The following is a 12815-nucleotide window of genomic DNA, read 5'->3' as shown; positions in this document are numbered from 1 at the left end:
AGTCTCAGGGGCTGTCTGTGACCTCTGTCCCAGCTCCTCTGTCCTAACACCTGCATCTTCAGCTGATAGCTGTGCTCCAGGTGTTAGCCTGGATCCCTGTCGTACATGCATTTTATTTTTAACTCCCACACAGAGGTGGGGTTTGGGGCTTGTTATATTTAAATAACCCTCTTTCATCTTGGGTGTCATGGATATTATAGTATCTGGAAAAAAACGAGTCCTTTAACACAAGCCACGAGTGCAGATGTTATGCCAGTTTTGTAAACACTGAGTCCTGGCAAATGGCTGGGGAAACATCACTGCAAAAACTGCCATTTTCTCTGAGCTTCCCTGGGTATGTTCAGAGTTTCAAATTGGAGTATCTTGAAAAACCATTTAAAAAGAATATCAAAGGAAGATATCCTTGGGCTGTACTCACTGGTAAGGAAAAAAACCCCAAAACTCAGAAAAGGTAATATGCTAATTAATTTACCCATGAATGTAAAGGTCTAAGGCAAATGTTTTTAGAATTATTAGTATTATTTTTTTTTTGGTCCAGACCAGGGCTTTTCACCTAAACCTGTTTACTCCCTAAATCAAAGACTCATTTTTCTTAAAACCCAATGCAAATATTTTATTTATTTCTGGCATCATTTCCCCAGCTAATAAAAACTAACAGTATAAATTGTTTTAAACCAAGTCAAGAATCAGTGATAGAAATAGGTGTTTTCTAGAGTGGATGTTTCTTGACTATTTAAACCCCACATCTTCTAGACACACACCATGCCCCTGGTCTGTGACTCAACTCCAGGAGGCCTGTTATGGCCTCATCATGGCCCCTCTTACCTTGAAACAGGCCCCAGGATGGACCCATCTGGAGACTGAAGTCTTCTCTCCCTCCAAATCTCCTTTTGTTTCCTCATGTTGCTTCTACTCTCATTTCAGGGCTACAGTTTTCAAGGTTTGGGATGAAGCATGGGCTAAGTAAATGTGTCAACACATGAAAACATCTTAAGCAATTTATTTTCCTGTTAGATTCTCTCAGAGAACTGAGAGGCGCAGGCCACTAGCAATGCAATGTAGAGGCAATGCATTCTGAGGGGAAGGCAGCTCCTGGCTGCAGATAGTTCCCTGTGAAATAAGATACCACCACACATTGAACTTATGTTTCCAGTATGACCTTTATTGAGCAAAGACTGATGTGACATTGAACATCGATCAACGTAAGGTTGCAAACTGTGCGGTCAGCAAGGTTCTCCCATGAGCAGAAGTCCATTTTAAATGCACCAGTGAGGTAAACATAAGTATTCATATATAGCTTTCTTAAGGCTAAGAGAGTTCTGTTTCACTTATTATTTTTGGCTCAGTTGGTACTTTGCATATTACATCTCAAGACATCCCCCCCGAGTGCCCCTCTTCCAACAGTTTAGGAAACTGGCAAATTCCCCAGGTACATACACTATCATGCATTTGGATTCCCCCAAAGACCGAGGAGGAGGCACCCTGAGCTTGCATGCAGTTCCCTCTTATTGCACAAAGGAAAATACAATGTCTGGAGCCCCCATGGGAGAACCCATTCTGTTTTGAAGCTGTCAATCACATGCATTTTGAAATTGTCGTATGGCTTAACCTTTTGCAGTGGACTCAGATCTTAGTCACCCTGGGTGACTTCCTTGACTATGGCGTGTGAAGTGACTTTTTCTACCTTTTTAGTTGACACTAGTTTCTCCTCAAAGGTCTCCTCATGCTCTTCGACCTTTTGAGTGACGGTTACAGATTTGGTGATGTATTTGGTAGCACCATCGCCCCCCTCGCTGGTGATTTTTTCCACCTTCTTGGTCACCACCACCTTGTCCTCATCCTCTTTCTTTTCAGCTGCTGGGCTCACATCTAAGCCATTAGTGACCACCCCTTTCTCCTCTTCCCTCCCACTGCCCTTTTCCTGAGTTTCCTGCTCCTCCTCTTTTCCTTCCACCTCCCCATTGATAGCTATGTCTTCCTTCCGTGATTCCTGTGGGCTGCGATCGCTCCCCTCCTCCTCACTCCCTCCCTCCTCCTCTGCCTTCTCCTTCTCCTTGACTTTCTCCTGCTGCTGAGGCTTCTCCTCTTTGGTGTCTTTCTCCAGGCTCACCTTTACCGACTTGGTGATGGTGATCACCTCCTCCACAGCTTTCTCTTTCACCGGAGACTCAGCCTTCTTCTCTGGTACATCTTTTGGCTTCTCCTCCTTTTTCTCTACCTTCTCTTCCTTAGGTGCTTCCTTGACGACTTCCTTCTTTTCTTCCTTAACTTTCTCTTCCTCCTTCTGCTCGTCTTTCCCGGCTTTGGTTTCTGGTTTTGGCTTTACCTCTTCAACTGGTGATTTTGGCACAGGAGACTTGGCTTTCTCTGGCTTCTCAATCTTGATTTCCTCCTTGACAGCCACTTCTTCAACCTTTTCTTCAGTTTTCTTTTCCTCTTTAGCTTCTACTTCCTCTCCTTCACCTTCTGCCTCAGTCTCTCCCTCTTCTTCCTGCTCACCTTCATCCTTTTCACTGGAGCCTTCCTTCTCAGATCCTCCCTCTTCTGCCTGGTCTGACTTGGCACCTTCCTCTTCCTCTTCTTCTTCCTCCTGGCCTTCTTCTTCCTCCTTTTCCCCTTCCTCTTCTTCCTTAGCCTCAGGAGACTTCACAGGGGACTTTTCGGCTTCCTGTTCCTCTTCCTTCTCCTCTGCCTCTTCTTCCTTTTCCTCTTTGGCAGAGGCTGCCAGCTCCTCTGCAATAGCCGTGAGGGCGTCTTCCATTTCTGACTTCTCATCTTCCACTTTTGTTTCCTCGATGATCTCCTCCACAAATTTGTGTTGGACCTTGAGCTTGGGAGCCTCGACTTTGGTCTTCTGAATCTTACTGGATATTGTGACAGAGGGCTGTCGGTGTGTGTACAGAGGCCCCGTGATGCTTCCTGAAAATGTGCTAAATCTGGTCTCTTCACCCTCCAGGAGTTTCCTAAGGAAGAAATCAAAGATGATGAGACAGGCTTGAAGATTTATGTGGCTTTCTAAGTTTCATTACTGCAAGGGTAGAATAAATAGAGCCACATAAGGAAGACATTCTGCCCACCACTGCAGTGCCTACTATCACTTCATTGACGTGTTATAACATATGCAGTGGCAGAGTCTCTGAGAGTGCGAGCCAATCCTCTGCTGCAGTATCTTGCCACGCCCAATAGGAAATTAGCCACACCCAGACCGTGAGTCCAGCTCTGCAGCATTCATGCCCTTGGTGCAGTATGAATGTTCTCAGAAGGTCCGTAGTAGTCAGCTCCCTTTATCCCCCAGAGGGTGGCCTCCCTCATCGTTTGAACTGTCAAGATTCGTGTGGATTGTTAAAGGGAATAAAATGTTCAATTAAAAAATTGAAACCATTGGACATAAATCAGAATGTTGATGACTTTAAATTATAGCTAGATGTTGATATAAGTGAACCCAGTTAAAATTTGTTCTATTTCAGCGACAGAATGTCTATTTGTACAATCATCCGATTTTCTTAAAAAGAAAGTGCAGTTTATTCTTTCTATAAAGTCTTTACAGGAAATGATTGCTTTGTCAAGAACTGTGTGTTTTGAATCTGGTCAGCAGAAAGACAGCATTAATCAGGAGACCTATAGCCAGTCTACTGATAAAGAGATCAAACCTGTAACTGCTTATGCATTTAGTTCTATATGTTTCTATGCATGCATGCTTGTATAGATCTCGATATATAAAAGTATCATATATGCTGTAGACACATAGAATGCATATATATCATCCATAGGCTTGAAATAAGTGTATCTACATTCTAATGCACCTATATCTAGTCTCAGCCAGATGATGGCAACAGTATGCTGTAAGAGAAAACCAGAGGTAGAATGACCTGGTGTTTGTCCTTGGCAATATAAAAGAGTTGGAATCATCAGATGAAATATTAAAAATAAAGTTAAAAATTATCCTTTCCTCACTTTTGTGGTGCATTTTGGGTTTTTTAAAAATAATTATATGTTATCATATTCTTTTCCTTCCCCCAACTCCTCCCGGACCCTCCCCATATTCACTCTTTAAAGATGAACAAAAGTGATAAATCTGCAATACTTAGGATTCAATTTGTTTGTAACTGAGCAGGGGGACCAGGCCTCTGAGCCTCACACTGTCAGCTTTGGCTTAAGTGGGGGAAGGCTGTGAACCAGCAGCCTCTGCAGTGCGGATAGCGCCTGGACCAAGTCTGTGGAGAGCCTCTACCTGTATGCGGCGATCTCGATGTCCAGGGCCATCTTGACGTTGAGGAGATCCTGGTATTCTCGCAAATGACGAGCCATCTCCCACTTTGTTCCCCGAAGCTCATTTTCCAACTGCTGGATGGTGTCCTGAAAGACACAATGAGTCTCCAGAAACTTCCTTCACAAGACACTTGCTATCCCACTCCCCGAGCTTTTTCCACACACACCCCCCTCCCCCGCCACCAGCTCCAAAAGTCTAAGAGATATCACTCTTAGCCCCCGCCTCTTTTCTTTTATGGTAATGGAATACAAAACAAACCAACAAAAATCAACCAGAGGTTTCCAAGGCACTAGGGACAGGGAGATCAGTAAGCCTAGAACGCTCCTGAAGGGAACACTCGGACTGGGAACCCGAGGAAGGTCCTGATTGGACCTGACCCTCCATCCCCACCCAAACTCTGGACTGAAGCCAGTTTTGAAAGCTCGGTCCCAGCGCGGCTGCGGGAGGGGGAGGATATAAGAGGCTATCATATTTCTGCTTATTAAATGACGTATTTCTTGATTACTGGAATGTGCCTCTGACTTAAAAAGTAGAATCTGTCGTAGGAAAGCAAGTTTTTGAAGGAGAGGGGGATTTCTAAGTAATTGAGATAGGTGGGTGGGGCAACGAGGAAGGGCGGGGCAAGGACCCTGGGCCACAGCTAACTCGGGTCTGCCGCGCTGCGCTCCTGCGCGTTGGCGAGCTGTCACCAGGGAGCGCGACCAAGAGGGCGCTCTCGAGAGTGGCGTGTCGGGGGCGCGCGGCGCTGGCGCCAGCCGGCCGCGCAGCCGCGGTTCCTACCTGGTAGCTGCTGAGGTCGTGGTTGTGGCGCTCCTCGATGTCGCTGAGCTGCCGCTCCAGGGACTCCTTAGTACCACGCACGGATTCGAGCTCGATGCTCTTGGACTGTAGCTGGCGCCGGTATTCGGCGATCTCTTCCTTGGCGGAGCGGATGGCCTCCTTGTTCTGCTCGGCCGCCTCGGTGAGCTTGGCATAGCGGCATTTGAACCACTCTTCGGCCTGGTGCATGTTCTGGTCTGAGTGACACTCGAGCTGGGAGCGGATCTCCTTCAGGGCCGTGGAGATGTCTGTCTTCAGGTAGTCTTTGCGCTCTACCGTGATGTGCGACGCCTGGATCTGAGCCAGCAGGTCGGCCACCTCCTCTTCGTGATTGCTTCTCAGGAAGGCCACCTCATCCTGCAGCGACTGAACCTTCTTGTCCAGCTCCACCTTTACCATCGAGGACTCCTCGATGTCTTTGCGCAGCGCTCGGATGGCAGCCTCCGTGTCGTCGCGCAGTCGCGCTTCCTCCTCGAAGCGCTCCTTGAGCCGGTGAATGTCTTCCTCCAGATGATCGGAGTCCAGCTGCACCTGAGCCTTCTCGTGGTTCACCATCTCGAGCGTGGCTCGCAGCTCTCGGATCTCCTGGTCGTAAGCATCACCCAGCTGGGCATGGGAGGCCTGTTTCTGCCGCAGAGCCTGGATCTCCGCCTCGATCTCCTTGTTCTGCTGTTCCAAGTAGTGCACTTTCTCGATGTAGCCGGCGAAGCGGTCGTTCAGTCCCTGCAGCTGCTCTTTCTCATTGGAACGGGACAGCTTGTAGTCGCCTCCGGAGCCGCCGTTGAGCAGCGAGGAGGACTGGCTGAAGTCAAGGCTGCTCTCTGCAGAGCTGAGCATGGCCGAGCTATAGGCGAGGCGCGGGGCGAGCGCGCTGCGCTTGTAGGAGGAGGACACGGTGCTGGGAGAGCCGCGGGACCAGGACTGCGAGCGGAAGCCGCTGGACGGGGACCCGCTCACGCGGCTGAAACTGGAGCGGGTCTCGGTGACCCGCCGGTAGGCGGACGGGTTGCCCAGCGAGTCCAGAGTGTAGCTCATCTTGGAGGCCTTGGAGTGTGTGGCTGTCACAGCGTTCTGCCGGCCTCGCCGCAGCCCCTTTATAGCCGAGCAGCTGGTCCCGGGCCAGGGCCCCGCCCCGTGGAGGCGGCGGTCGAGGAGGCGGGGACTGCGGGCACCGGGCCGGGGTGGGGGGAAGGGGGAGATAAGCCCTGCGGTGATTCAGCGGCCGCTCTGCGCTCCATGTGGGCCCGCGCCACAGTGGACCCCGCACTTGGGTGCAGCCCGGCCGGTCCTTCTCCAGCGTCCCCTTGGGTCCCAGACCACTTGTCACCCTGTAGATCTCCCTTTTCTGCGTTTCACCTGCAGTTTGCAGCTCCTAGCCTTGGTGCAAGTGCCGACCCAGCGCCCTTTCTTTGTTTAGTCACTCTCCGGCCCTTTGGGCAGTTCTTATCCGGCCTCCTGGCTCTTCTTTGGTCCCCTGCCTCTTAGTTTCTTTCTTCCGCACTTTTGGCCTTAGGCTCTGCTGTTCTTTGTCACCCCCCACTCCCCTTGCGGCCCTTCCTCTTCCCCCACCCCCTCTCTTTTAGTTATCACCCGGCATTTCCCTTGGAGCCCTTGCCCATGGAACTTTTTTCTTTGCCGCCTTGTCTTTCACCCCTTCTCTCCTTCTCCCACACTCTCTTTTTTCCTCCCCCACTCTTTCTTATCGTCCTTGTCAGTCCACCCTTTCCTTCTCCTCCCCCTTGTCTTAAAGCAGGCGGAGATGAGCCGAGAGTTATGCAGAAGAAAAAAAAAGAGAGAGAGTTTCTGAGGAATGGCCGATCTGAAACCTCCGGGAAGGGGACAAAGAGGACAGACCGGGGTAGTCATTTGTGTTAAAAGTAAGATGTGGCACTCCAGTCTGCTTAACGGTTGGGGAATCTCGGCAGCTTCCAGCAGGTAAGGCGCAGGGGCGCCCAAGGATCCGGCAGCACCTAGGACAGCGCCCAGGCGGGGCCATGGGATGCTGCTGGGTTTCCTGCCTACCAGAGCTTAGAAGAGGGTCACTTTTAGGTCCTCTCCCCCAGCGAACACTAAACCTGTTTGTAGTGACTGCTTGTTTGTAGGAAGCAAGCTGGAAAGCCCACTCGAAGACTTCTCTGCAGTGCAGAGTTGGCACAATGAGCAGACTGCAGATTTTGAAAACAACTAAAATCCGTTACACTCAGTTAAGGGAAATAGAGACTTGAAACCCAGTTTGACTTTACCAAGAAATGATGGATGCTGGGAAAGGAGGAGACACAAGGCCTGAAATCTGAAGGTCAACTATTCCCTGGGAAGGGGGATTTGAAATCCGAGATGAAAAATCCAGGGAGACAGGCAGTACGATAAGTTTGAAAAAATGCCCTGTCATGGTTCTGTCTAGGCACTACTTTTGTGTGCTATAACTATTGACAAGGACACTCAATTAGCTTAAAACTAACTGAAAGGTTACAGAATAGATTCATCCCAGCCTTGAGTAAACCAGGCATTTCCCCTCCCTTAAAAAAAAAAAAGGAATATGTTTGCCCAGGTAGATTTTGATGGCCGATTTGGCATAGGCCAACCATCTTTTAAGCATGTTTGTTTAAGCAGACATCCTACAGGGTTGTATAGTTTTACACTGTGTAGCTGGGTGTGTGTTTTTAAGTGAGAAAGCCCTTCTGTTTTGGATTGCGGTTTGGGAAAATTCAGAGTGAGAGAGTTCAGAGTCCTGCCAGACAAAGTGAGGATGGAAAGCAGGGCTTGAGCTGAGGACCGCACCAGGAGGGACTGACTGTGGGTCAGAAGCAGAGACAGCAAGCTGAAACGCCTTCTAATTGCCTCCTCATGATGTGATGGGGTTGTATTAATCAGTAAGGAATCACAGGTGCCTTTCTTTCTGGAGACTTTAATTTTGCAGTTTTATAAGCTCTTGGCCCCATGCATTTTAAGGTAGAAGTGAGATTTTAAAAGGAAAAAAAAAGGGTTCATTTGAGGAGTTACCCTTTGGTTCTAGAACGTGAAACTGCAGCATTGCGGGCTGCAGGCTGCGGGGGTGGAGAGTGAGGGGGTTGGGTATGAGGCCCATCTGATTTGCTGAGTGTTGGTTACTGCTTAAAGCAGCGGGAGCCCAGACTCAAGTCACTGAGAGGGGCAGTCCACAAAGTGGAGGACTAACTTGTAAATTCTGTAAAACCCAGATTTGTTGATTTCCTATGGAAAGATAAGTGAAAATGGAAACTCTGCGGGTCTGTCAAACGTGGGCCAGCAGGGTGGGACCTCAGCTGGATGCCATATAGATACTGCCGCATCCTTCCAATGCAGTATTTATGCATGAGCTATGTGTTACTGCCTGCTTTTACTGAGATATAGAGAGCCGCCAGCAGCGTCTTGCTGAACGTTCACGGGGAGAGCTATCTGCAGTGACAGCACATGGGTGGCCAACAGGCTTCAGCTACGAGTTTTTTGCGGGGCTTTGGCATAGAGATGACGCTGCAGAGACATTTACAAGGAAACAAATGTTTAATTTCACAATCATCCTGTTTTGCCTTATATCTAAACTAGCTAAAAAAATGTTAAGCGTGCAACCAGTTATAGAGAGGAAAATGCTGCTTTCAAACAAAGTCATGGCCAATTACTTAGGCTAAAGCCGGTGCTTATAGTTTAACATTGTAGCTTCAATGTCACCGAAACTGTTGATCAGTCTGGGCCATTAAGGGATAGTGCAGGGTCTTATAAGTCCCTCTGTTAAGGGGAAATTGTGCCAATGGTTTAAACATTATTGTTTCAGCCCCACCACAGCCTTCCACTTTAGACTTTGCTCTTTCCTTTCTGACTTGCTCCTGAAGGTGATTTGAAGGTTAAACCCTTTATTCAATCTCTTTATTATTATTGCTTTTTTAAAAAAAGGGCTGTAGTAACTAATCTTCTTTACTTTTCTGTCTTGGGTTTTTGAAGAAAATTTACCTCCTTGATGTTTTTCATAGAAAGAAATGTTTGTGCCTGTTTACCCCTTGGTGACATTGTAGCGACAAGCTGGGGCAAACCAGCACCAGTGGAGTGCCAGTGAAAGGCTGTCTGAGTTACCACACTGTGGGGCTGGCACTGAGTTTACTACAGCACTTTTGTGGTTTATTCTAAAGAAGGAACCTCCACATATGATCCAGATATAAGAGTTTTAATGACCTTATCTCTGAATTGTTGCGTAAGATACTGTCTGCTTTGAATCACTTTTTTTTTTTGAGAATGCAAGAACATTTTTCTATTTCTGCATTCCTCACTAGGACACATTCGAATGTTAACTTAGTTAAGAGAGAATCACTGTGAGGTATTTGAGGGGCTGTGTAACGAGAATGGAAATACAGTCTTTGCATATGAAATTAATTTATTGGGTCACAAGGGAAGATGCATATTTTAAAATGAATCAAGTCTTTTTCTCCCCTTTTCTACTTTCTTAGCTTTTTCTTTTAGAATTTTAAAACACACACACACACACACATGAATGGAAGATGTCAGCAAGAAAGGGCTCTGGAAAGAAGAAAGAGGAAAGAGGAAGAAAAGAAGGGAGGGAGAGAGGGAGAGGAGAGGAAGAAAGAAGCCACACTGCCTAGTTGGTAGGTTGCACCTGCCTCTGGTGAGATCTGCAGCCTGCTGAGACCTGAGTCTGATCCTGTTGCCTGGTATCTGCTTCTAGGATCTGTAATGGAAACTTGTTTATGGCTCGCCCTTTGCAGATTACTAAAGGGGTGGTTGATGTGGGAGGTCCAGAACACTGTCAGCTAGGAAGGAGACTCTGAGGGAGTAGAAAACCAGACCACTTATTTCTACTTGAGCCTCCGGTGTCAAACTTTATTAGCAGGCCGTGCTTGCTCACTTGTTTCAGCTGCTGAAAGAAACATAATAATGTCCTCGGGAGAGAAAGACTGTCCCCCCCCCCCACACACACACAACTGGGTCATATGTATATGTTGCCACTGTTTTAAATCAGAACAAACCCATCTGGCCCGGCATCCCTTTTCTGATATTGAGTCACTGACTGCATGCTTACTTCTCTTACTGAATATTTATACATTGAAAACGATATTGTATTTCTGACAATTACTACTATTATAATGTTAATCTGAAGTCTTCAGAGATCTTAAACTATTCCATCCTTAGGTTTCCTAGACATGAAATAAATCAGCTGAGGAGTTTTCTCTGTGGAAATTCCATGTTTTCCGGGGAAAGCTGTGGCTTTCGGCTTAAACCTGGCTGGCTGGTTTTCCTTTTTGCTGTGTAATGCCGCCTCTCTTCTGAGAGTCGTTTCCATGAAAGGCAGAGCAAGGAGACTGAGGCTTTATAAAAAACAAAACACAACAAAGCAAAAAACCACCAGAGCTTTGCCGAGAGGAATCCTGGAGGTAAAGCTCAGAGGAGTTGAAAAAAATATTATTACATTAATTTGCAGCATGTTTTTAATAGCCAAGCTGGCTTTCCCTCAGTCAGAACAGCTCTCGATGAGGTGTGATTGAACTCTTAAAGCTGTAGTGCCTGAAATTTTGCCCCAGGGCAGCCCTGTTACAGTGAATTTTAGTTCAAACTTACTGCGACTTAGTGAGACAGGATTCTCTTATTGGAGACGTTTCATTAGGACGGTCTTTGTAACCATCACAGATCTGCAATCCATGGTTTTGGGATCAGATTTCTGAGAAGAACTCAAATTCAGGGATATAAATTTTAAAAAAATCTCATCTAGTAAATAGTCATTATTTCAAAGATGAGTTCTTTTCCTCGGTCTTGACTGTCCTGCAAAGCAGTATTCCCTCACAGACCTTTGCAGACAGCTCACGAGCAGAACCCGGATGCCCTTTTGATTGTCAAGAACATCACAGATTTAAAACTATTTTATTCATTGGTTGTGTGTAAAACAGAAATTTACAAAATGCAGAGAGACAATGATACATCTTTTATTCTAGTTCATCAATGAATCTAAATACATTTTTATGTAATAGTTTGCATATTTTCAAAACAGATGGAAAATACAGAGCCATGTGCCATGGAACCTGGGTTTGAGCCTTGTTTTTAAACCTGCACTTTCCAGTCTAAACAAAAATATTATTATAGATTCTTTATAGCAAAACTGAGCATGCAGAACAGATGTGGAGGCCCTGACTGTAATCCTAGCATTCGAGTGGTGGAGGCAGAAGTATCCAGGAGTTGAGTTCAGACCAGCCTGAGCTACTTTAGTGTTTGCCTCAAAAACAAACAGAAATAAATACAAACAAACATCAAAGCATGGAAACAATAGCGGTCGGAATTGCTGGTCAGGAAAGCATGACTGGGTTTCATATTTTCCTATCTGCCTCTCATTTGCTGAGGCGAACACCACCTTGAAGCTAAAGGCTGTGTGTGGTGAGGCCTGTGGTGTGGCCGCCGCGGTAACTTGTAGCCTGACCTAGTAAAACAGGGGCTCTCTGTTTCTTTACACTTAATGGAATCAAACCCCAGCAATAACACTGGCAGGCTTTCACACGCTTTACAAAACTTTATATTAAAGATGAAACAAATCAGATCTGGTAGTGTAGGCCTGTAATCCCAGCTTCTCAGTACCCTGCCTGAGGCAGGAGGAGTCCAAGTTCCAGGACAGCCTGCTTCAAAAGGAAAAGTAAGAAGGGTGGAGCTACACCAGTGGTAGGCTGCTTCCTGTTCACCTAATTTACCACCCCTGAGGATGCTAGGTTCAGTCTTCAGGATGGACAGCACAAAGCTGAGCCCCCCCCCCCAATCAATGTGCTCCCCAGGTGGCCTGAGCGCTGGGGCAGAACGCAAGTGATTCTTCACATTGACAGCTGATCAAATTGACCGAGAGATTTGTCCTGGCCACATGTCTGGGAAATGGTGGCACTGGGATCACAGCTAGGGTCTTCTGATTCAGTATCGACACGGCAGAACCCTGTCAGTAGAGTGCCAAATTCGGCCTCAGACAAGAGCTGTCAACATAAAGGGGACATCACAAAGAGACAGGTCATGGTAATATCAGTGACCATAATTAATAACCATTTAAGAGCTTCCAGTGTGTTAAACATTTTGCTCAAACTTCCCTGAATTATCTTATTTAGTCAACACAGTTTTCTTACATGATATTATTCCTTTTATTCTCATTTTGTAGAAAAAGCAATTGAATACAGAGGCACAAAGAGGTAAAGTACACACATGTCTGGAAGGTGGTGAAGGTAAAATTGAGAAGTCTGACTTTGAAAGCAGATCCTCGCCAAGGTCATCAGGAGGTCATTGGATCTAATTCAAAAAACATCTCACATTTTAAAGATCTTTCATTATTACCCAACTGTCTGACCTGTTAAAAATACCCAAGACATAGCATACATATATTTCTTTCCCATTTCTGCAATTTATATAAAAGACTGTTTTCTCAGATGAGTATTTCTGTTTTATATGTGATTTTATTAAAGACATTAAAACAAACTCTGAGCCATTTGTCTTTTTTATCCTAAATGAATTTTCTACATCATCTGAAGGCCATTTAATTCACTCACTCTAGTCCATGATCTATGTGTAAGACCCCACTCTTACATTTGCATATGCTCTTGGTTTTTTTTCAAAGATTATATGTGCCGTTCTAGAACATTCATTTTATGTACATTAGTGTGTGTGAAGATGTCAGGTCCCCTGGAACTAGAGTTACAGACAGTTGTGAGCTGTCGTGTGGGTGCTGGAACTGACCCCGGATTCT

The 12815-nt window shown here is 46.3% G+C and overlaps 1 protein-coding gene across 1 annotated transcript; it reads right to left on the bottom strand.

The window, feature by feature from the left end:
- Positions 1-1147: 1147 nt before the first annotated feature.
- On the bottom strand, positions 1148-12505 carry Nefm (neurofilament medium chain). The gene is made up of 3 exons (XM_057786430.1): positions 5051-12505; positions 4232-4356; positions 1148-2963 (listed from the first exon to the last, which is right to left on the bottom strand). Exons 1-3 carry the CDS (start codon positions 6122-6124, stop codon positions 1631-1633), a joined length of 2532 nt encoding a protein of 843 aa, XP_057642413.1. The 5' UTR covers positions 6125-12505; the 3' UTR covers positions 1148-1630.
- Positions 12506-12815: the final 310 nt, after the last annotated feature.

Source organism: Chionomys nivalis, chromosome 12, assembly GCF_950005125.1.
Source record: "Chionomys nivalis chromosome 12, mChiNiv1.1, whole genome shotgun sequence".
Lineage (NCBI taxonomy): Eukaryota > Metazoa > Chordata > Mammalia > Rodentia > Cricetidae > Chionomys > Chionomys nivalis.
This window is presented reverse-complemented; position numbering and strand designations above follow the sequence as displayed.